General features: G+C 42.0%; 1 protein-coding gene across 2 annotated transcripts in view; it reads right to left on the bottom strand.

Annotated features, from left to right (window-relative positions):
* Positions 1–16,523: 16,523 nt before the first annotated feature.
* GPC6 (glypican 6) overlaps positions 16,524–21,984 on the bottom strand; it is a 1,002,313-nt gene continuing 996,852 nt past the window's right edge. For both annotated transcript variants that reach the window (XM_037132471.2, XM_037132472.2), the window contains exon 9: positions 16,524–20,288. In XM_037132471.2, coding sequence (XP_036988366.1) covers positions 20,086–20,288 — 203 coding nt within the window. In that variant the 3' untranslated portion in view covers positions 16,524–20,085. The remainder of the gene's footprint in view (positions 20,289–21,984) is intronic.

The raw sequence follows: 21,984 nt of genomic DNA, 5'->3' as shown, positions 1-21,984 counted from the left end.
TTGGATTTACTGCAGATTTACCTTCAACCCCACCCTTTCCTTAGTATTCATCCCTTGGTTTGGTGAGAGAGGAGCAGCAGGGGACTGGATAGTGGGGAGGGGAAGTGTTGGCTAACTCTCCACCGTTTCTAGTCTGGAGCTTGAGCTACTCACTGCCATACCACACAGGCAAGAGCAATGAAGAGACTCTCCCCTGCTTAGCCGCATGTTCCCTTCCTCAATGCAGGCCTAGACACTGAGTTTTCAATGCACAGTTTGAGCCTCCCAGACGTCTTTTCTTTTACTTTGCCTATTTTATCTGTTGCCTTTTACATATGTGACTGAGGGAACATGCTCTTCCCAAAATCATGCAACGATGCCCTTAGATTGCCTTACAAATTGCACACTGGAGTCGCACATATCGTCAAACCCGTGAAGACGGCGAGCTACGCTGCACAGGGCACCACCTGCCACCTGCTGCCCAGTTTCAACCACAGCGCGCTCAGGTCTTGTTCCTCCACGGCATCTGGGTCCTTACTTGAGTATTTAATTTTATGTTCACTCCCTCATATTTTAGAAAAGTGACTGAAAATTCAAGCAAAAAGGGAAAGAATAATACTAGTGATAAGTTTCACAAATTTAATATATTAGAGACGAAGATAGAAAACAAGCATGGGTGCATTTAACCTCCGTGGAATGTAAACTAGTTAACTGTGGGTCTCGTAGCAAAGGAAAAGAAAAGGATAATAAAAATTCTGAAAAAAAAACCCCTCAGATATAATGTGGCAGTGGTGAGGTATAGTTACAATTTTTAGGATTTTTTAAACTTTCTGGGAATATTTGTTTGTCATTGGGATTTCAATGTCATTGTCTTAGGTCTTTGGATATTTACTAGGATCAGAATTAGGACTGGCTGCTGTCAGGTAAATGGGATTTGGCCAAGGCTCATTTTAATCTGCAGCCCCAGGCTTATATATTCTTTTTCAGTGGGCCATGAACCATAACAAAATAATGTCTATGTGTTTAAACTGTGAAACCTAAGCAAAAAGAACTACATTCCCCACACCGACACATAGAAGCCACTTAGTAAATATTGGTTAAATAATTGAATGAGTAAGCAACAGTTTTTACTAGTTGAATGAGCAACCTTTGGAAAATTAAAGATGCAAACTGGCATTCAGGAGGAGCAAGTTCAGAGCAGGAGTTACTGATTTGGGAAGTCAGCTGCAGGACGTGATCGTCAAGCCAGTAAAGGTGGTCAAATCTGACCCCAGAGGTGAGGAAGATGGGAAGGATTAAAGGAAAAGAGCCGGGGGAGAGCCGTGGTTGTGGGTCCGGAGCCAGGAGACTGGGGGCATGTAATCCTCAGTGTTCTACCTGTGGGCGGAATGGTCTGGGGTAAACAACCTGGCCTCTCCCAGGTCCGATTTGTCTAGTTGCAAAGTTAGGGGCTTTAGAATTAAATCATCTTCAGGACTCCATCCACTAAGGCAAGGAGGAGAAACTGCATATTATAATGGAAAGAACGCTGCACTAAGAAGTGGAAAGCTGCATCTAAGTTTCTTTTCTAACATTTGCCAGTTCTAGACATTGGACAAATTATATCAGGTTTGGCCAGAAAAAGTCCAATCATTGCTAATGTAACGAGAATGGTTTGTGTGCCATCAGTGTAACCTGGCAGCCAAGGAGAGTGGACTGGAATGCACACGTGTGAACAATGATGACTTCACTGTACTCATCAGTGGTAGATGCTGTTGAGTAAGCATGTGTACTGTGTGGCCATTGCATTCAAAATGAGCAAGGAGAGCCAATGAATCTGAATCAAATTTTGTGTTAAGCTTGAACATTTCTCTGTGGATACTATTGGGATGATACAGAAGACCACAGCTGTGAGCAGCTGGTGATTGGCAGCTTCATCACAACAATGTGCCCACTCATGCATCACGTCTCCTGCAGAGATTCTTTGTGAAACATTAAATCACCCAGGTGACTCAGCCCTGCTACAGCCTAGATTTGGTGCCCTGAGACTTCTGGCTTTTCTCAAAACTAAAATCACCTTTGAAAGGTGAAGAGATTTCAGATTGTCGATGAGATTCAGGAAAATATGATGGGGCAGCTGATGGCAATTGGGAGAACTGTGTGAGGTCCCAAGGTGCCTTCTTTGAAGGGGACTGAAGCATCATTGTCTTATGTACAATGTTTTTTGTATCTTTGTCAATAAATATCTCTATTTATTGTATTGGCTGGATTACCTTCTGGAAAGATCTTGTATATGTTCTCTGAACCTCAAGTTTCTTTTGTAAAGTGATGATAATACCTTTTACACTGTCAGTGGGTTGAATTATGTGACATTTGTGAAGACACTAAAAATGACGTTGACATACAGGTGTTCAGGAATCATTCACTGAATCTCAGCTGATGATGCTCGAATATAAAAACGCCTGGAGGATCATTTCATTTCCATGGGATTTTTGCCTTGCTTATCTTCAGAAACTTTGGCTGATGAAAGTGAATAAAATGTAAAGCAGGGGATAATTTAAAATATCAACAGGATAAAAATGAAGCAAAAGCAACCTAGGAATTGATAATATCTTGTTATGGGCATAATTTAATTACAGAGTAGGACACCGAATCTAGCTCTGAGTTTCTTAGTAGCTAATTGAATCCTAGAAATACACTGGCTTTTGTAATTAGCAGTTGAGCCTTCAAGAAAACAGGCATAGTCAATCGTAGAGATCTCAACAGAGCATTAAAGCAAGCACATGGCCTCTCTGATCACCAGACCTGAGCACCTGGACAGGGCACATGCCCGTAAAGCTGTACCTCACATGTTCATCTTGCTTTGGGCTGGTTCCTTATGTAGCTGTGCCTGCTTGGGGTACTGAGGGAGGAAGGAGGGCAATTCACTCTATTCTACGAAGGCAAATGAGGTATCAGTGGAGGTACCAGGCCAGCAAAATCTAGAAGAAGGCTCGCAAATATTTCTTGCAATGGCTTATTTTAATGCCTCTTATTTCTTAAAGCAGAGTTATTGGAAGGACATTACACTTAACTTACAGCCAAAACATTGATTTGCTCAGCCCCCAGGGCTGTGGGCAGAGCCACAGATGGTCAAAACCTCAAGGTGCGGCTCCTCTGGGCTCAAGTAGCCTCATCCATTGATACCAGAACCTTACAAATGGAGGGGAAGGTTGGGAAACATGGCCTTAGACAGGTTCAGTTGTGGCAGGTCTCATAAGACTTTTAAAAAATCTATAATCTGATATGCTAAAGAGAAGATGCTAAAAACCACTTTGTTTAATATGGACATGATCTCACCTCACAGCCATTGCAAATGTTATCAGCTTTGGTTAGAGCCAGCTGACTAGCAAGGAACATGAAGTCAGCAATTTTGATGTTGTATAAAGTCACAGAAAACAGTGAATTAAGCAAATACTACTAAATCATTGCCTCCAGGGGAAACACAGGGTTGGGTTCTTGCAAGCCTTTGCCACAACATTTTCATCAACCAATCAATATGTAACTCTGTGTCATGTGTGTTTCTGTTTAAAGCCATCTTATTCAACAGATATGGTTGATTGATTAACATGAAGCTCATGGCCAAGGACACTACAACAAGCCTGAACAAAGCTTATGCAATGCATTTACTTTCCTTGCAAGGTACCTCACCAACTCCTTGAGTTTAGGAATGCTACACAGTGCTTCAGCATATGCTCTGGGGCAGTTTTAAACAGTGAAATCATCACCCCAAAGCACCAATATGTGAAAGACATGGCATTAAATACACTGCAAAATGGACTCAAGTTTACACCAGAAGACCTGAAATGAGCAAGCGAAGCAACAACTCATGCACCCCCCACTGGATGCCTCAAGTGACTCGTGTTCTCCCTTGCTCTGTGCACACGCCTGTCTCTGAGTGGCTGTGGAAGTGCTGAGTATTGATTTGGGGATACAAATGATTTTTAACTAGTAGGCAAATTGGCAAAAGCACAAATCACGAGGATTGACCGTACTGAGGGCCAAGTACAGAAACGCCAGTTAGGCGCTTCATTGAGTGTGTAATGCAGAGTTTTAAACCAGCAAGTTTTCCTCTTTTTGTAGAATAAAATGTCAGTGTGAAAAGGGAAGAGACAAGCCACACGGAGCGTGTGGTGGCACAGGGCACGTATTCTACTCAAATGCTTAGGGGGAGGCGAGTCACAATGAGAATGGCGGAGCAGATAAAGGATTTTGTTGTTATTCCAGCTATTTTAAGACGTCATTGCATGAAATTAACTCAAGAAGGCCTGAGTAGATTTTTCACAGCTGTGAAAAAGGTATCCCACGGGGTCAAAGACTGCTCCGGAGTGAATCCCTATGGCTGATCTCTGAGTTGAATAATCGTAGCAGAAAGACCTCTTGGGTTCCATGGCCTGAAGAAGTAAGGAGTTTGAGTTGTGATGCTTCCCTGGCAAACGCCAGACTTGCTGGTGTTGAAATAACTTTCTAAGCCCAAGATGGGGCTGCTCCTGCTTGGGTGCCGTGTCGGCAACATGTTATGGTACTAAAGACCTTTGTTCGCCTGCCCACATCAAAGTCCAAAAAGACAGGAATGGCAGTTCCCAGCCAAGAAAGTAAGGATTTATTAAGGAGATGGCGCCATGCCCAGAGTCACAGGTGAGCTAATGCTCAAAGACCTGGCTCCCCGATGGCTTCCAGGAAATGGATTATACAGGGGGAAAATCATTAATCACAGTGACTAAGGGAGTTCAGGCTGTGGTCAGGGTCACGGTCACCCCAGATTGGTTGGTGCTGCGGTAAGGGGTGACTGATCGGTGCACCCAGTCCTGATGTCAGCCTTGGCGCCACTTGTCTGCTTTCCCCAGTTTGCTGGGCCCGGAGCTGAAACACCACTGAAGCCCAGATGTTATGTCTACTTTGACCTAAACTCTCCCTGGTCAACAGACACGAGGCTTTGCTCCTAAGATTATTTAATATGAACCTCATTGTCCCAGGGCTTAATGATTACAGGAGCGGTCATGCCAGGGAGGGGAAGGTAGGAGAGTCAGGGTGTCTAACGAGGCCAATTTGAATCAAAATGAAGAAGGTCGCATTAAAGAAATGAAGTCAAAGAACAACACTTCTACAACCCTGTAAAGGCTTTGACTGACTACAAATGCAGGCCATCCAGTCAGCCTGTCCCCAAAAGCCAAGCCAACTCTGGGTCTTCTCACCTCAAACACGGTTGACCGTGTGACCCCAGACAATGAAATATTTTCTATTTTCCTCTTCCTTGTTCCTTCTTCTTTACCCTGTGAAAGCTTCCTGCCTGTTGCCCCATTTTGCTGGTCTTTCAACAGAGAGAACTGTCAACTCCCTCTGTCAACTTCCTGAAGTGTTCAGTTTGTATCACTTCAATCATCTATAATCATTTTCTAACACCAGTGAGGCGTTTGCAGGGATCTGGAGTCCTAGTTTGAGAATAGTGGCTAGAAAGTGGGCTTAGAGGTTCAGATGCTCACTTTTCTGATGATTTAAAGAGGGGTTTGCACACCAGTCTTGGGGAATGGGATTAGCGCTGTCAGTTGAAGTTTCTTTACTAGCTGCACACTGAATGAATGTCTTGGAATGGCACCAGGAATTCCTTTCGGTGAAGCTGCACATGCTCCTTAGCCATAGCTGCCTCTAACACTCGCCTACATCCCATCTCGCATTTCTTAGGATTGCAGTTCCTGCTTCGTGAAGGAGGCAGTTCTGCAGGCCACTCCCAAAAGCATGGGGTCACAAGATAAAGCTAAAGCCGCCAAAATAAGAGCTCCCTCTGTGCCCTGCAGCCTCCTTCCTCCCCTCTTGAGGCCAAAGGTCAGGATTTGCTGGGGGTTTTACTGCATCCCTTTTTTTCCCCTCCATCTCTCACAGCCTTAACCTTCCCTTGCATTTGGGCTTTTTCCACATTTGGATCTTCCTGTTTCGATGTAAGAAGACTTCGATAGTAATAGCAATACATTACATTCAGAGGGAAATTAGATGCCTAAAGATTCAGGGTACTTACCTCATTTACTTTTTTTTCACGCTTTTACAATTGTGATTAACTCAGCACCGACCACCCTCACCCTTTCTTGTTGCTTAATTAAGAAGCATCTTGGAATTCTCTCCCTCTTAGTTTCAGGCAGATTAGAAGCAGAAAAATATTCCAACAGATGCTACAGAGTCTTTCCAACGGCTGGGAGATTAGGAGAACGCCTTTTATGGAGCTTCCAAAGTGCTCCCCGGCTGATTCTGCGGAGTTGAAAAGAATTGAGCGGCTGAGCACTTAATGAAAAGCTGAGATGCTCTGACAAAGAACTCCTGTAACTATTACTCTGGCTCTGAAGAGTTACTGCAAATTAAATTTTATCCTTGTCCTTTATGATCTCTATGAGGCAGTAGGTGTAGCAGCGTGGCTAACATATTCTTGTCTTACCCAGTTAATAAGAGCATGCATTTCATTAATGCCTGTGAACCAGCAGGAAAGAGGAGGTGATGTGCTCCAGCGGAAAAGCTGGGTAGTGTCCTGGCAACTTTGCAGGCAAAAGGCAGTGCAAATACAATTTGAGTTTGGGGGCAGGGTAATTACTGTCAGCATCTGGTAACAGATCCTTCATCTGAATTCAGACCTCTGATGTGTTTTAAGCACGCATAGGGCATCATGCTAGGCAACCTAATATAGAGATTACCTTTTAAATGTTACCTTCGAACCTTCTCAAGATTGCCATGTCTAATAACACAATATCACATCTGGCCTGATTGCTGTAGCTGTAAAGCAAAATCTTTTAATAGTGTTTATTATTTTTCCCCCCCAACGATGCATAATCACCAACAGGAGTTGGTGTTCATGGAGAGTCATTAGTCAGCTCAGTCTTCAACATGTGTGGAAAAGGCCGGCTCAGCAGGAAACCCATAATGAATGGAAAGCAAAAATACAAAACACAACGTCCTGGCAGCATACTCCTTCCTCTGATGGATGGGAACACTGCTCTTCACAGTCCAGCTGCTCGGCGACTTCCGAACACTGTCTCCGAAATGTTTGGCATGAAATATCACCAGCAAAACACGCGCGAGGAACACGGCAGCTCAAAGGAGCCTTATGGGGAGAAATGGCATTTACTCTTAATGACGGTGGCGTAGGAAATTGCCATGTTTCATAGAGGGTTAATAAAGGCTTGGGGCAAAGTAACATCGACTGAGAGCTTGGTGGAAATGTTAACCATCTTCTTGGACTTGTCACTGAAAATGCTCCTCTTTCTTCTGCTCCCTCCCCCACCCCCACAGCCTGGGAGCAGGGCTGGGTTGGAAAAGAACTGTGATTAGGGCCATTCAGCAACCGGGAAGGTGTTTTCTGACAGCTCTCTAGATAATGGAGTGCTGTGTGCAGGGTAATAAGTAGGAGAGTATGATTATAGAGCTGTAGTAATTCAGTCAAGAGGTTAGATGATCTCATAAACAGCACCAGCCACTGTGGTTTGTCTTGATGTCATTGAGATCCGAAGATGGAAGCAGAACTTTGTTAGTCAATATTTTGCCTTGTTTGTCTGTCCAGAGTATGGGGAGTTGTGGGGAGACTCCTAGGTCCCCATCTGATCAATTATTCTAGCCCGTATGTATTTACATGCATATACATGTGGCTTTATGTATATCCTCCCAGAGCTATGCATTCTTCCCATACCCCAGGGGATGCACAGGAAGCCCAATTTTTAAAGTCTTTGCAGAGTAAAAGCCTATATGGGAATGAGAGGGTTGCTGGCTATTTTTCATGGTCTGTGCTTGCACTGGGGCCCATTCTAGATCATCACTTCCAAAAAGTTGCCTCTCTTCTTCCTGTAGCTACTGCACAGCTGGGAGAAATTTGCCTTCGCTCCTTCGGAGCTGCTCACTTTTCTGAATACCACACTGGGCTTTCCAGCTCTGATAATTCCTTCGGTTCCTTTTTCTTTTCCTTCCAGCTCTACTGAGATTTGATTGACATATAACATTGTGTAAATTTAAGCGTACAACATGTTGATTTGATACACACGTGTTGCAAAGTGATTCGCACCAACGCCTTAGCTAACATCTCCTTCAGATTACATAACTAACACTTCTTTTTTGTGTGGTGAGAATATTTAAGATCTACTCTCTTAGCAACATTCAAGTGTATGGTATTATATAAGACTATATATGTAATAATATATATTTTATTAACTATAATCATCATGTTATCCATCAGATCTGCAGAACATAATCATCTTATAACTGGAAATCTGTACCATTTGACCGGTATATCCCTGGTTTCTCCACATCCCCCAGACTTTAGTGACCACCATTTTACTGTTTTTATGAATTCAACTTTTTTAGAATCCACACATGTCATATCATACATTCTTTGTCTTTCTCTGTCTGACTTATTTTACTTAGCACAATGTCCCCAATGTCCATCCACATTATCACAAAAGACAGTTTCTGAACACTCTCTCATGGCTGAATAATATTCATATGTATACACACACATATACATACATACATATATACACAACACATCTTCTTTATTTATCTGTTAATTAAGACTTAGATTGTTTCCCTATCTTGGCTAGTATAAAAATTCCTTCAACATTTTCCCATATCTGCTGATTTCTAGCTATTTGGGATCTTGGGTGAGTTAACTTATCAATGCCTCAGTTTCCTCCATATGCTTACTTAGGATAATAATAATACCCATTCACTTTTAAGGATATTTTATCTTGAGGATAATATGAATTGATACATGAAAAGAGTTTCTAGGCATTGTTATTATTGGCATTGCTTCTGTAAATTTTTTTTAGTAAGTGCTATTATATTCTCTTTGAGAGAGGCAGTATGTCTTAGTCAATAATATATCTTCTATATCTTCCTAAACATGTATCATAGTATATAGATATGCAAGTTAAATTTAGATCACTTGCTAGATTTTACAAGCCTTGTAGAATATTTTTAATTCCAGAAGGAACCTTCATCTCTATTCTGTAGACTATGCAAATCGCCACATGCGTACTAACACCCTTATAGAACATCTTTAGAAGTACGTGCTCCTGCTAAAAGGAGTCTGAAGTACATACACTGCAAGGGCTGAGTGACTTACAAGGAGGGAGTAAGCGTCTCTCTGTCGGTGACCTTCCATCTAAGAAGCATCATATTATATGTTGAGTATTGAAGGAGTACAAATTGAGTCTCCCTAAAATCCACCACTTTGGCACATGGGCTATTTTGAACTGAGGGCAATCAAGACCCAGAAGACTCAAAAAAGACTTTCTCTTCTTCCTAATTACCTCAGAGAATTTAGATAGGGGGTCTGGCCCGGGAAGAGAACTATCACCCGAGACAACTTTTTATCTGAATGACCTGTCGGTATGACAAGGCAGATGTCTAATTGTCAAGCAACCGCTCGTCTTCTGTGCTGGAAATCACCCTTTTTCCCTTTGAAACTCCAGGCCCATCCCATTCCTGAGCTCAAGATGGTACATGAGCCTCAATTGCCCAACTTATTCTGGAATCTCATTGTCTTTGTGGGGCTCCTGTATATACATGATTAAATTTGTTCTCCTCCTGTTAATCTGCCTTATGTCAATTTAATTATTAGACCAGCCAGAGGAACCTAGAAGGCTAGAGAAAACTTTTTTCCTCCCTTGCAGTATCAGCAGGTGGCACTTTTATAACACACTTTGTTCTCTTTGGAACACATTCTCCCAGATGTTAAGGAGAACAGCACACAGTTTTATAAATCCATTGTAGGAACTGATTAGAAAGTGGTTTGTTAGAAGCAGCAATTGAATGAGTAAAATTTGTGAGTGACTATAAGTTAGAGTGAATTCATCATTAGCTCTCTGACAACTTTATACCCATTGACTCCTTGCATTCCTGTATGCTCATTCGAGTGGCAGGGAAAAGGGACAGGTTCACATTTAATGCATAAGAAGCTACAGCTGTCATCTGATGCAAACATCACATGCCCTTCATGCTAGGGCAGGAGAAAGGTTGAGAACTCCTGTATAGATGGCTAACCTATCAATAGTGGTCAAGAGATTGACCCCACATGTGACTCAGAAAACAAAAGAAAATGATTGTAGTTGTTTTTGGACTGCTAAGATTGGCAAACTAAGAACACATGCCTCAAATCCCATCTGTCCAACAGCAGCAAATGGAATCAAAATACAGCTTCTGGGGCGGTATCAACTGTCTGCAGTTTTGTTCACTGACATATCCAGCAAAAATTGCTGAAAAGCAGGAGGGGTCAGTTACCCAGGGTCGAGTTCCAAGTGTGGTCCATTCTGAGATGAAAATGGCTAGTGTTTAGAGCTGGGTATTTCTGCGTCGGGATTGAGTAGTGTACTTGACAATGTTCCACTTCTTTCTGGATTGTTGATTATGATTACAGATGTTTTCAGTACAACAATTAGGCAGGATGGATTTCAATAGGCACTTTTGTGATGAATTACATTACTCAGTAGTTCTTTCAGCTGGGTGGGTATTTTGAAAAATTATAAGATGTCATATACATTTGAGTGCAAATTGATCATGTGAATAGCCATTATTCATAGCTACAGTGGCCATATAATTCATCATTCAAGGCGGAGAATGAAAGGGGTGCTATGAGTAATTGCGCTGGGACAACAGACATAAGGGGGACGACAGACGTAAGGGGGACTGCTGGACAACCTGGGACACACCGACATCTAATTTATACCTTGTGTGTGAAGAAGAATATTTATTCACTTAATGTGACATAATTACTCTATTTGTTTTCTATTTTTTGACCAGTTTTATTTCCACAGCACCTGTTTGCCACTTTTTTTATTCCTGGGGTACTTGGTAAAGCTTCGATCACAACCCTTATCACAGCAATTATACAGTCAGCTGTTTATAATTTTGTTCTGTATCTCACAATTACACTAGACCCTGGACTTTCTGAGAATAGGGTCCTGTCTCCCCTCCCCTCCTCTCTTTTGTTTTCATTTCTTTTCTCCTCCCTCCCTTCCTTCCTACTGTGGTCTTTTTATACTGGCTTACCTTAGTTAGCATATTATCCTCAAGGCTCATCCATATTATATCATGAGTCAGAGCCTCCTTCTTTTTAAAGGCTGAATAATTTTCTATTGTATGTCCATATGATTATTTTCTTTACCCATTCAACTGTTGATGGACAGTTAGATAGCATCCACCTCTTGACAACTGTGAATAATCCTGCAAAGAATATGGAGGTGCTGATATCTATTCAAGATTCTGTTTTCAATTCTTTTGGCTATATACCTGCAAGCGTGCGTTGCTGGATAATATGGTAATTCCATGTGTAGGTCTTTGAGGGGCCTCTGTGTTGTCTTCCAACAGTGGCTGCACTATTTCACATTCTCTCTCACAGTGCGCACCGGTGCCAATTTCTCTTCATCCTCACCAATGCATTATTATTTTTATTATTATCCGTAGTGGCCATCCCACTGGGTGAGAGGTGATCTTGCTTTGCGTTTTCCTGATGACTAGGAATGTTGAGCACCTTTTCTTACGCTTTTCGGAATCTTTGTGATTTCTCTTTAAGTTTTTCATCTTGTCTGTAAAGAGTCTTTCCTTGGAGAGGAGACTTTCCCAGTGAAGGTTCAGAAATGATCAGATTAAGGGTAGGGAACATCACGTGTGTCAAATGGCCCCGGGTCTCTATTCTTTCTTCGTTGTATTCCTTCTTCATTTCACCCCCTCCACGCCACCCCACGTTGCTCTCTCTCCTCACGAGGCACAGGGAAGCAGACATCACAGGAATGCTCTGGAGGAAGGAGGATTTTGAAGGTGGGGGAGTCTTTTTCATTTTTTCCCAGAGAAATCCATTTCAGCTGCACATTTCTCATGGCTCATTCTCTCTGTCTAATAACACACCACTTGATGTAAATTTTCCCCTTTTCCATAAAAAAAAACACCTTCAAGCTTAAAAATAAAATATGCACAGAACCTGAGCTTATCTTTGCCCGTATAAAAATAGCATTACTATGCTAATTCGTATACAATGGTTCCAACAAATAAAAACCAATAAAGACATTACTGTGTCAGTTAAAAACTTTTAATAAAGCAGTTTGAAATGCCTTTGGTTTAATGTAATTGCTCACACGCAGGAACTCCGTATACACTAATTCACAATGTGTGATTCAGGACCAGCGAGGAATCAGAAGATAATGGGCATATCGTTCTACCAGACTCGGCTTGGAAACATCTGTTACTATGTTCCTGTGCCTGAGCTCTTGGGCTGGTCTCGCTCTCCCATCTTCTTTTTAACTGAGAAAACCACCCCCAGGACTTCGATTTGGATGGGTCTTCAAGGTCATGGGTCTTGTCTAGTCAACAACACAGTCACGAGGACATGTTCATTGATTTTAGCAAGAAGGAAGGGAGGAAGAGGGAGAGGGAGAGGGAGAGAAACATCGATGTGAGAGAGAAACATCGGTCATCTGACTCTTAATACACGTCCCCAACTGGGACCGAACTCACAGCCCAGGCATGTGCCCTGACCAGGAATCTAATCCATTTCCTTTTGGTGTCACAACTAACTGAGCCACACTGGCCAGGGTCATTGGTGCCATTGTTTTGATTTCTGCTTCGGGTCTGATCAACCGCCTGAATAGATCAATTATAGACAAGGCTAATGAGTGGGAGGAGCCACAGAGAGTTGGGCTAAGGGCTGTGAATGATTTGCTCTCTGTGAATATGATGCTTAAACCAAATACACAAACAAGGGGAGAGCAGATTTGATACACGTGTCCCCATCCTAGGCATCCAACTTCTGTTCACCCTGGCTGTAAGTTCAAAACTATGCAAGAACCCAGAATCACTAGTTTATTTACTTAGAACTTTAACTTTGAAAAAAAATAAAACAGAAAACAGCTAAATGGCACTACGGTTTGGAATAAAATTCTAACACATACCTCCTGTGGAAGTAAACATCCATGAATTCCTGTTCATGTACTTGTGCCAGTGCTCAGAACACCCCTGGATAATTCAATTGTGTTTGTGATGAAAGACAAAAATTATCTTCATATACTGCCACTTTTCTGCTTAGTTGCTACAGATCTCAGTTCATATCACAGCCTCGCCTGTGTGACTGAGCAAGTTAATTAATCTCACTGGGCTTTGTCTTAGTATGAAATGGGCATTATTCCTATAACATAGAGATCCTCTAAAGATGAAGTACATAAAGATATTAGCGTAGTTTTGGGTTAAAATGTGGTTTAAAATGCCAGTGAGCGTTACCAGTAGGGCTGCTACAGAGGGATGGCCTCTTACGGTTTTGGTGTCAGCAGGTGGTCAAAGACCGTGGCTTTGGCCATTGAACTTCTCACAGCTGCCGCCGTTTAGCCCTCCCAGCGCCTCCCATCACCGACAGCTCACACCTGGTCCCCAGCCACACTGGAGTACATTCCTGAGCTGAGACTTTGCATACGATCCTTCTCTGCCAGAAATGCTCTTGTCCTGGGACTGCACGTGACTCCCTCCCATCTTTGAAACACAGCCTGGTGCTCCCCGGGGAGACTCTCTTGGGTCACGAATCTTGTCGAGGCAGATGCATCATCTGGATTGAAATCGTGGCTCACCCACGCTAGCCCCGTAACTTCCGACAAGTCGCTTAACCTGGGAGTGATACAGAGTCCTCTCTGTTTTCCTCCACCCCAATCCAATCCGTCATTAGTCTGCTTGGCTTCACTCTAAGATGCACTTTCAAACCACCGTGGATCAACTGTGGCCTCTTTTCAGGAGTTCCTGCCCAGCCTCCCCGGTGGCGTTCCTCCCAGCACTCATTTAGCACAATCAATGAATATCTCCTTTATGTATTTACTTATTTATTTTCTGCCTCCACCACCAGAATGAAAGCAGCAGGGATACTGTACGTCTTGTTCTTCTATGGATCCCCAGGGTCTTCTAAAATGAAGCTTCTAAAACTGGCTCTCGGAATAGTTGTCGAATGCATGGAAAAATAAATAAACTAGTGAATTCAAACAAAACTCAAGAGCCTCCTTCTTTGTCACTATCCTACTTCCTCTCTCAGTTCCTCCACAACTCAAATCAGCTTGTTTTATTTTTATGGAATGTATTGGGGTGACGTTGGTTACTAGGATCGCGTAGGTTTCAAATGGACATTTTTCTCTGACACCTGATCTGTACATTGCACTGTGTGCCCACCACCCAAAGTCACATCTGCTGCTGTCACCATACACTTGACCCCCTCCACCCTTCACTACCTCCCCATCCCCCTTTCCCTCTGGTAAGCACCATATTGGTATCTGTGATTTTTTGTTTTTTGGTTTGTTTGTTCATTTGCTGCCTTCAGTTTTATATCCCACATATGAGTGAAACCATACGGTTCTTGACTTTTTCTAACAAAATCGGTTTGTTTATCATTTACTTCATGTTGTCTGTCTCTCACCTACCAGGACATAGTTGTCTGAGAAAGGACATCTCGGTGTCTTGCTCTGGTGCCCAGGACTGTGTTTGGCATGTGGTAATGGCTCATTACGTATCTTTTGAAAGAATACATGACTATTATTACCTAGGTCTGCCTCTTCTTTTATTTAAAAATCCACAGACACTTGTTCTTTTTGAAAGGAGGACAGCTTTATTCAAGGTAAATATTCTCCCATTTACCCTGAATATAGTTTGCTAGCTTCCTTTCTGTTTCTCTTCAAACTTGAGCTTTCACAATGTAAAATATCAATTTTCCTGCTCTGCTTTGTGTTTTAAGGTGTACAAGGTATAGGAGCTGCTTAATCGAGCTCCAAAGGCAGGCGCCCTGCTCCTCCTGCTTTGTGGTACATGCTCCATCGGTGAACCAGCAAAACATTCGGCCACACGTGTATATCAGCAAACAAATGCGTTTATGGAATGGAAGTGTATGCGTATACTAAGTAAACTCTGAATGTCTATTTGAATAGAAAAAAACTTGTGGCTCTGTCTTTTTAGTCCTCAAGACATGAAACCACACTCTATTTGACACGTTGGTACTTTAAAAATCAAGGTCATCCTTCATAGTTTTGTGAATGTTTTGACTATATCTCAGCCCATTTATCCAAAGAGCAAATTAAAATAAATATTGTTACCTGAAAGAAGCATCTGTGGTTTTATTTGTTTTTTAAACCCATTTGGATGTTCCCCCTTTCCATGAAATTGCTTTCAGTTTACTGCCAAATAGAATTTGCTCTATGCTACTTGTAGATGAAATCACCCTCAAGTTCATTAATTGTTTTGTAGAAATCACTTTTCTCAAGAGACATCAATGTAGCCATATTGTGAACTAACTTATAATATTGCTTACAGTTAAATATTGTATTCTTGATAACTTTATTGATAGGGGTTCCTTTATTTAAAGACCCTCTTGAAACACATAACATATCTACAATAACTATGGTGAACTTAGGAAAGAATGAAAACTTTCCAACTGGTGGTTTGGACAACCAATGCTCAGCATCTCAAGCAGGTTCCATACAGAGCAGGAGTTCAGTGAATACTTGTTAAATGAACCTTTAGCAATGTTGCCGGTCTTTCACACACACTGTCATTTTCTGACCTCATAAAGTCTTGACATCAGTACTTAAGCTAGTACATTTTATCTTAGAGAAGAAACAAAATCCATGGGCAGAAAGATACGGGATCTTTCATACATACATGTCTGGAAGTGCCAAATATCCTAAAGTTTCAAATGCTCATGATTTCGAATGCCAGGTGTACTTGGGTGAAGGTGCTGATGGAATCTCTGGGTCTTTTTCTATTCTTTTCTTTTTTTTTTTCATAGTACAGCATCTTAAAAGGTCTCAACCAAACAAAAAATGAAAAAGCTCTGAAGTGGTGACTATGACAATAATTAAGAAAATGCAGAAAGGGCACCGGTTGATTTTTAAAAACTATTTTAATACAAGATTAATAGCAATTTTCTATTCAAATCAGAAATGAAAAATCTTAACCTAAATCATATTCATTGGACAGTCACATAAATTGTAGGTTTTATCGGTGCACACGTTTTTCCTGCGTATATATGATGCGTATGGACACAGAGACCTCACTTCTAGACCATTGTTAGGTTCCTTTTCATGGAAGTACCTCCTAGCAAGGCAAGGTCAAGGATTCCAGCAACTTTCCAGCTCTGAATGAGGTTCACACGGCCCCACGCTAGGCTGAGTCCCCGTGTTGCAGCAAACCAGGATCCAGCAAGGCTCCAGAATGCATACCAATCAATACTCTATTTGTATAATTTGGCGTGAAACCAAACACTGGCTAATGTCCCCGCTGAGGAGGAACATATTGCAAATTTATAAGTTATGGTCTCCTTTACTCTTCTGCTGTCAAAGCCAAACTGCCATTTTTGGTTTGTTTGCTCATTTTAAAGTTAAAATTCAGGTCTGTGAGTGACTGTGAGTAAATGAAAATGAATTTGAGTTTCTGCTAGTTTTGGCTCTGTCAAAACTTGCATTTGCTAACACTTCCACATTTAATTAAACCACTTGACAATTAGCCTTGCAAATAGAAGTAACAAAAGAATCACAACTCAGGAATTTGCTAGGTTTTTATTCCTCCTTGGGGACTTTAGTTGGTGTTCAGTGTGTAGCCAAAACATGTAGGTAATGGCTAAAGAATTAAAACAGGCTAAGGTCTGCAGCAGGGAACATAAATTAAATACCAGGGTTCTGCATCCAATAATATTTTCAGTGTGTTTGAGTTATAGAATGTTACTTTTATAATTAATACAACGTGTCAAGGAGTAATTGTGTTTTTCAGTGTAGACAAAGTAGTATTTTCTCTTCCTTACAATGAAAACAGGTAACAGAAGCTACGTGTCTGGATAAGCCGCTGTAAGGGAAGTCAGATCGCTATTGCTATCGTTGTTCTAGGACGGCTATCAGCAAAGTGCCAACTTGACCTTCGTTGAGGTGACAGAAGGTTGCCATGGCTGTCCAACACAGAACCACAAGCAGAGCTCTCCTTCATGAATTCGGAATTCATCCTTCTCTGCTAAAGACTTTAGCCCCTGTTTAGCTTTTGTTATAACACATACAAAGTATAATATACACCAATTACAGACGTGTATTTCTGTTAGAAAAATACATATTATAACTAAACATGTAAATAGAGGCACTTCAATAAGCTAAGTGTTTGCAGTTGTGAGCATCACCCGACAATTGCTAGTGTCCGACTTCAGGGAGCCCATTCCTCTCTATCTGAAACAGGGTTAAGATGTCATCACAGAATTTAGGGAACATAAAAGCAAAGAAGTCGGTTGTGAAAAATAATGGAGCTTCCCTGCTTCCCATCATGATGCTGAAATGAGAGGGATTAATTTGGCCAGGGGTGGAGTGGGGCGAGGTGATTCCAAAATAGGGTAAGTAGGTTAAATTCATTGTCAGAAAGCAAAAAAAAAAAAAGTTAAAATACCCTGAAAGTCATATGACATATTAGGATGATGATAAAATCCAGATAGTACAATTTGAGTGACATTTTGGCCACATCCATGCAGGTGGCTAATACTGGGCCATCATTAACTGACAGTCATTTCAGCTCTGCCTGGCTCAAAGGGATCACTCTATCTAACCAGTAGGAATATTGTTAATAACTAAGGTGTTGAAACCAGTGAAGCAGGTGTTTATATCTCATCTGTGTGTTTTGCATGTACAGAAGCTGTTTTTTTATTCATTAATATAATGTGTGTTCACACACATGCACAAAACCATTCTGGGGTGAGAGCACAGGGAAAATGGGGCATTCTGACCTATTTCACAGAAGACGATGCAGACACATTTTACAAAGGAAAGATTTGGGGTTTAAAGCCACAAAAACAAATTATTACTCAAACATTCTGGCCAATGAAGGTTGATTTAATTTGTATTGCACCTTAATTATTTGGAGAAAGACAAACCTGATTTCTGAACATACGACACAAGGGGCAACGTAAATGATCGGTCCTTCATAGAGATGCTTTGTGTGTAATTGGTGAAAGAAAGCTGGGGTTTGGCAGCGAAATGTTTTTCTAGATGTACGGAATGCTGAATTAAGCTAAGTGTTAATTTCATAAAGATTTAAGTGCAAAGATATCACAAAGTCTCTCAGAATCCTATGTTTTATAGTTCATTAGGCATACCCAATAGCAATAGAGGCTTCTAAATCCTTTGTTTTTGCAAAAGTGCTCAATTATACTTGATCCTATTGTGCCGCATACATTCTACTTTAATGGGATGACTAAATCAATAAGTAATTATAATTTTGATGAAAAGAGGGATTGAAAAATACCATTTACGTGTCATTACCATCAATGGGTTAATTAAAATGTGACTAGCGTACTAGGATGTTTTAAAACACTACTTCTCCCAACCCCAGATGAATCATAAAAACCGAGAAATACATGGACAGCCAACCATATTCGTAAAGTCCCATCCTGGTTTATTTTGCTCCTCTCTGTCAGGTGGAGTGCACGGCCTGGCTTTGGCAGGCACGGTGGATTGGGGAAGCTGTGCCTCTGAGTTGGCCGCTTGCATTAGGACATTTCTCCAAGTGCCACGCAGGAATCCTAAGCTGAAGGTGTTGTATGTGAAAGCAATGGTTTTGCGTGGATAACACATTCTTTATGCACACAGTTTTCATCACCAGTAAAGTCCCAGACGCCCATGGCCCTCTTCATGAGCTCGGTCTGTTCTGGAGCATCCAGGACAAAGCACGCTCATGCAAAAAGGGTGTGCCCTGGCAAACTCTTAATAAATGGACAGTTAGATACGTAAAAAGATCTCTTTCTTGATTCTTGGTGCTCACAGACCATTGAAGTATCCCTTCTCTGAGCAGCGCAAAACAAGAAGAGCTGGTTGACAAAACATTTTCGTTACAAAGGTGTGTCAACCCTGAGCTTGGAATTAAGAAGTTAAAATCTGTGATTTTATATATATATATATATATAGATATAGATATAAAAATAGATGATCATACTAAGACTAAAAAAGTGAAAGAAATCTCCATGTCAATACTATATATATATTTTTTGTCTTGACTTTTTCTGTTGTGAGTTATTTTCTAAGAGAATGCCCTTGTAATACAGAAACCAAATGATACCAAGCTATAGCTAAACGTAAAAACTCACTGATGGATCTAATTGCTTATCAGTTCATTAAAATAACCCTTCCTTTGGGAGGGGAATGAGCACAGGGGCAGAGACTGAATTGATGTGCAACCTTCTGGAAGCAAAGCAATTGGGTTGTTGACAATCATTCTCAATTCAGACCCTGGAGGGGGATGAATTGATGGGGGTGTCCGCTAGTAACTGAAGATGAAGGGGAATATCTCTGCCAATTGGATCCAGTGGACAGACGTGAAGAGAATTAAGGAGCGTGGTACTATTACTGCAACTGAAATTGGGTAGGGTGAGCGAGAGGTGCTGAGTTGTAGTAACATTTTGTGTGACATTGAAGATAAAAGTCTAAATTTAGTATCCGTACCTCTGAATCAGTTTTGTGTTGTGTGGTTACAGTGCAAGACAACACCTCCAAGACAACAGTGTATTTTCACTACACTACAAACATTTTCAAACTTTCTCCCCATCCCATTTTTTTTTTTAAACCTGATTGATTAGTCACAGAAAAGCGTACACTGGGAGTTGCCTGGCAATGCTGACCTACAGCGTTAAAACTCTTTTATTTTTCTCTCTTGTTTGCTTCTTTGTTGAAAATGCAAGTTGTCTTGGGGTTTGGCCTGATTTTACAAAGAAAATTATTTTCTTCTCATTTTTTTAAAAGTTGTTACAAATGGGGAGAAAGAAACTCACAACGTGAGATTCCTTTACTTCTGCAGCATCAAAGCAAATGAAGGTAAGAAAATCTCCTGGTACGAAAGATTTGAGTAAGAATTCTCTAGAATAAACAAGGTCCCCACAGAGAGCGCAGGAAAAGAGGACGCAGTCCCGTCTGGCACCCGGTACTCTTTGGGAAAACAAAAGCGAGGCAGAGTGCAGTACTGCTCTTCTCATAGAAACGGTAAGTGTTTGTGGCGTGGTCCATTGTCCAAGGGTGTAAGAAAAGAAGTGAGTCGGCTGTTCAAAGAGCTAAAACGCAGTTTCATCGGAGCAAACACCCAGGATTATCTGCAGAGTCTCTGCAGCGCCAGGGCGACGCAGAGCAGAAATGTGGAGAGCAGGGAGGGGCCGAGCTGGGATGCAGAAGAGTCTACTTCTCTCCGGTCGGGGTCTACTGCAGGGGCCTCCGTGGTGACAAACTCAAACTCCGTGGGACACACGTCATCCATGCACCCACTGCCACTCCCAGAGCCGCTGGATTCCTCACCTGGAGGTGGGCAGATTGACAAAGAAAGTTAGACCACAACCTGGAAAGGCGAGGCACGTAGTAGGTTTGGGCGTGGTCATGGGAGGGACCATCTCCCCACCGAAGGCCTCCCCGCACCAGACCGCAGCAGGTTTGCTTTTTAATGGACAGCTTTATGATGGGCAGGTGGATGGCATGAAAATAGATGTAGGAAACACAGTCACATTGATCTCCAGTTACCCAGCTAAGGAACACGTGACTTCCAGACCTAAGGAAAAGCCCTACCCACCATGTTGGCTTTGGAAATGTATTTCTTATTGTGGCCAATATTTAAATTACTTTAAGAAATTCCATTCTTTGCTCTTTTTGTACCTCAGAGCCATTGTTCTTAGTGATTATCATGCTGTTAAGAAATGATTTCGGAAGGGTTTTTTATTCTATTTTATTTTAAAATATTTTATTTCTTTTCAGAGCCAGGGGAAGGGAGGGAGAGGGAGAGAAACATCACATGCCCCAGCTGGGGGTCCTGGCCCACACACCAGGCATGTGTGCTCACCAGTAACCCAACCAGCAACCATTTGCTTTGTGGGACAATGCCCAACCCACAGAGCCACACCAGTCAGGGCTGAAGGATTTTTTAAAGTAAGGCAGCATAAAAGGGGAACCGTTTTGCAGTGTTGGTGGGAATGTAGACTGGTGCAGCTACTGTAGAAAGCAGTACGGAAACACCTTAAAAATTAAAAGTGGATCTGCCTTTTGACCCAGTGATCCCACTTCTGGGTATATATTTAAAGGAACCCCAAACACTAATTTGAAAGAACATAGCACCCCTACGCTCATTGAAGCTTTATTTACAGCCACCAAGATATGGAAGCAGCCCAAGTGTCCACCAGCAGATGAGTGGATAGAACAACTGTGGGACATTTACACAATGGAATACTACTCGGCCATGAAAAAGAAAATTTTACCCTTCGAGACAGCACGAATGGACCTGGAGAACATTATGCTAAGTGAAATAAGCCAGTCGGAGATAGACAAATACCATGTGATTTCACTCATATGTGGAGTATAATGAACAGATTAAACTAATAAACAAAACAGAGACAGACTCAGAGAGAGAGCGGGATGACAGCCAATGGGGGCGGGGCAGAGGTTAGGGGTGGAGGGATGGAGCAAAAAGGAAAGGACTCATGGGCATGGAGAATAGGGTGGTGACTGCAGCGGGGAGGGAGGTAAAGGGGCTTAAATGGTAGTGGGAAAAATACAGTAAAAAATCATAAAACACGACAGTGTCGGGGAGGAACAGTGGAGGGAAATGGACACCGCGAGTGGGAAATTAGAGGGGCAGCAGCACACAGCTGTGGAAGGCCGTACCATTACTTTTGACTGCTTCCCCCCCCCCCCCCCCCCGCCTCTGTTCTCCCGAGAGCAAGGTTAGACTTGGTTTCAATTGGCCCCTCCCTTTAAACCAGGGCTGATTAATCACGGTTTTCAAGCCGATCTGGCTTGCTGCTTGTTTTTGCACGACCCACAACCCAAGCAGTGGTTTTTATGTTTTCAAGCGTTTGGGGGAAAAAATGAAAAGTAATATTTGTGGTATGTAAAAAGCATGCATGTGGAATCTACAGTTCAGTGTCCACAGACAAAGTTACAGGGGAAATGCAGCCATTCACGTACACATGGTTTCATCCCGGGTTTACGTACAGACCTCAAAGCT

The sequence above is a fragment of the Artibeus jamaicensis genome, unplaced genomic scaffold (genome assembly GCF_021234435.1).
Source record: "Artibeus jamaicensis isolate MK-2021 breed Jamaican fruit bat unplaced genomic scaffold, CSHL_Jam_final contig_415, whole genome shotgun sequence".
Lineage (NCBI taxonomy): Eukaryota > Metazoa > Chordata > Mammalia > Chiroptera > Phyllostomidae > Artibeus > Artibeus jamaicensis.
This window is presented reverse-complemented; position numbering and strand designations above follow the sequence as displayed.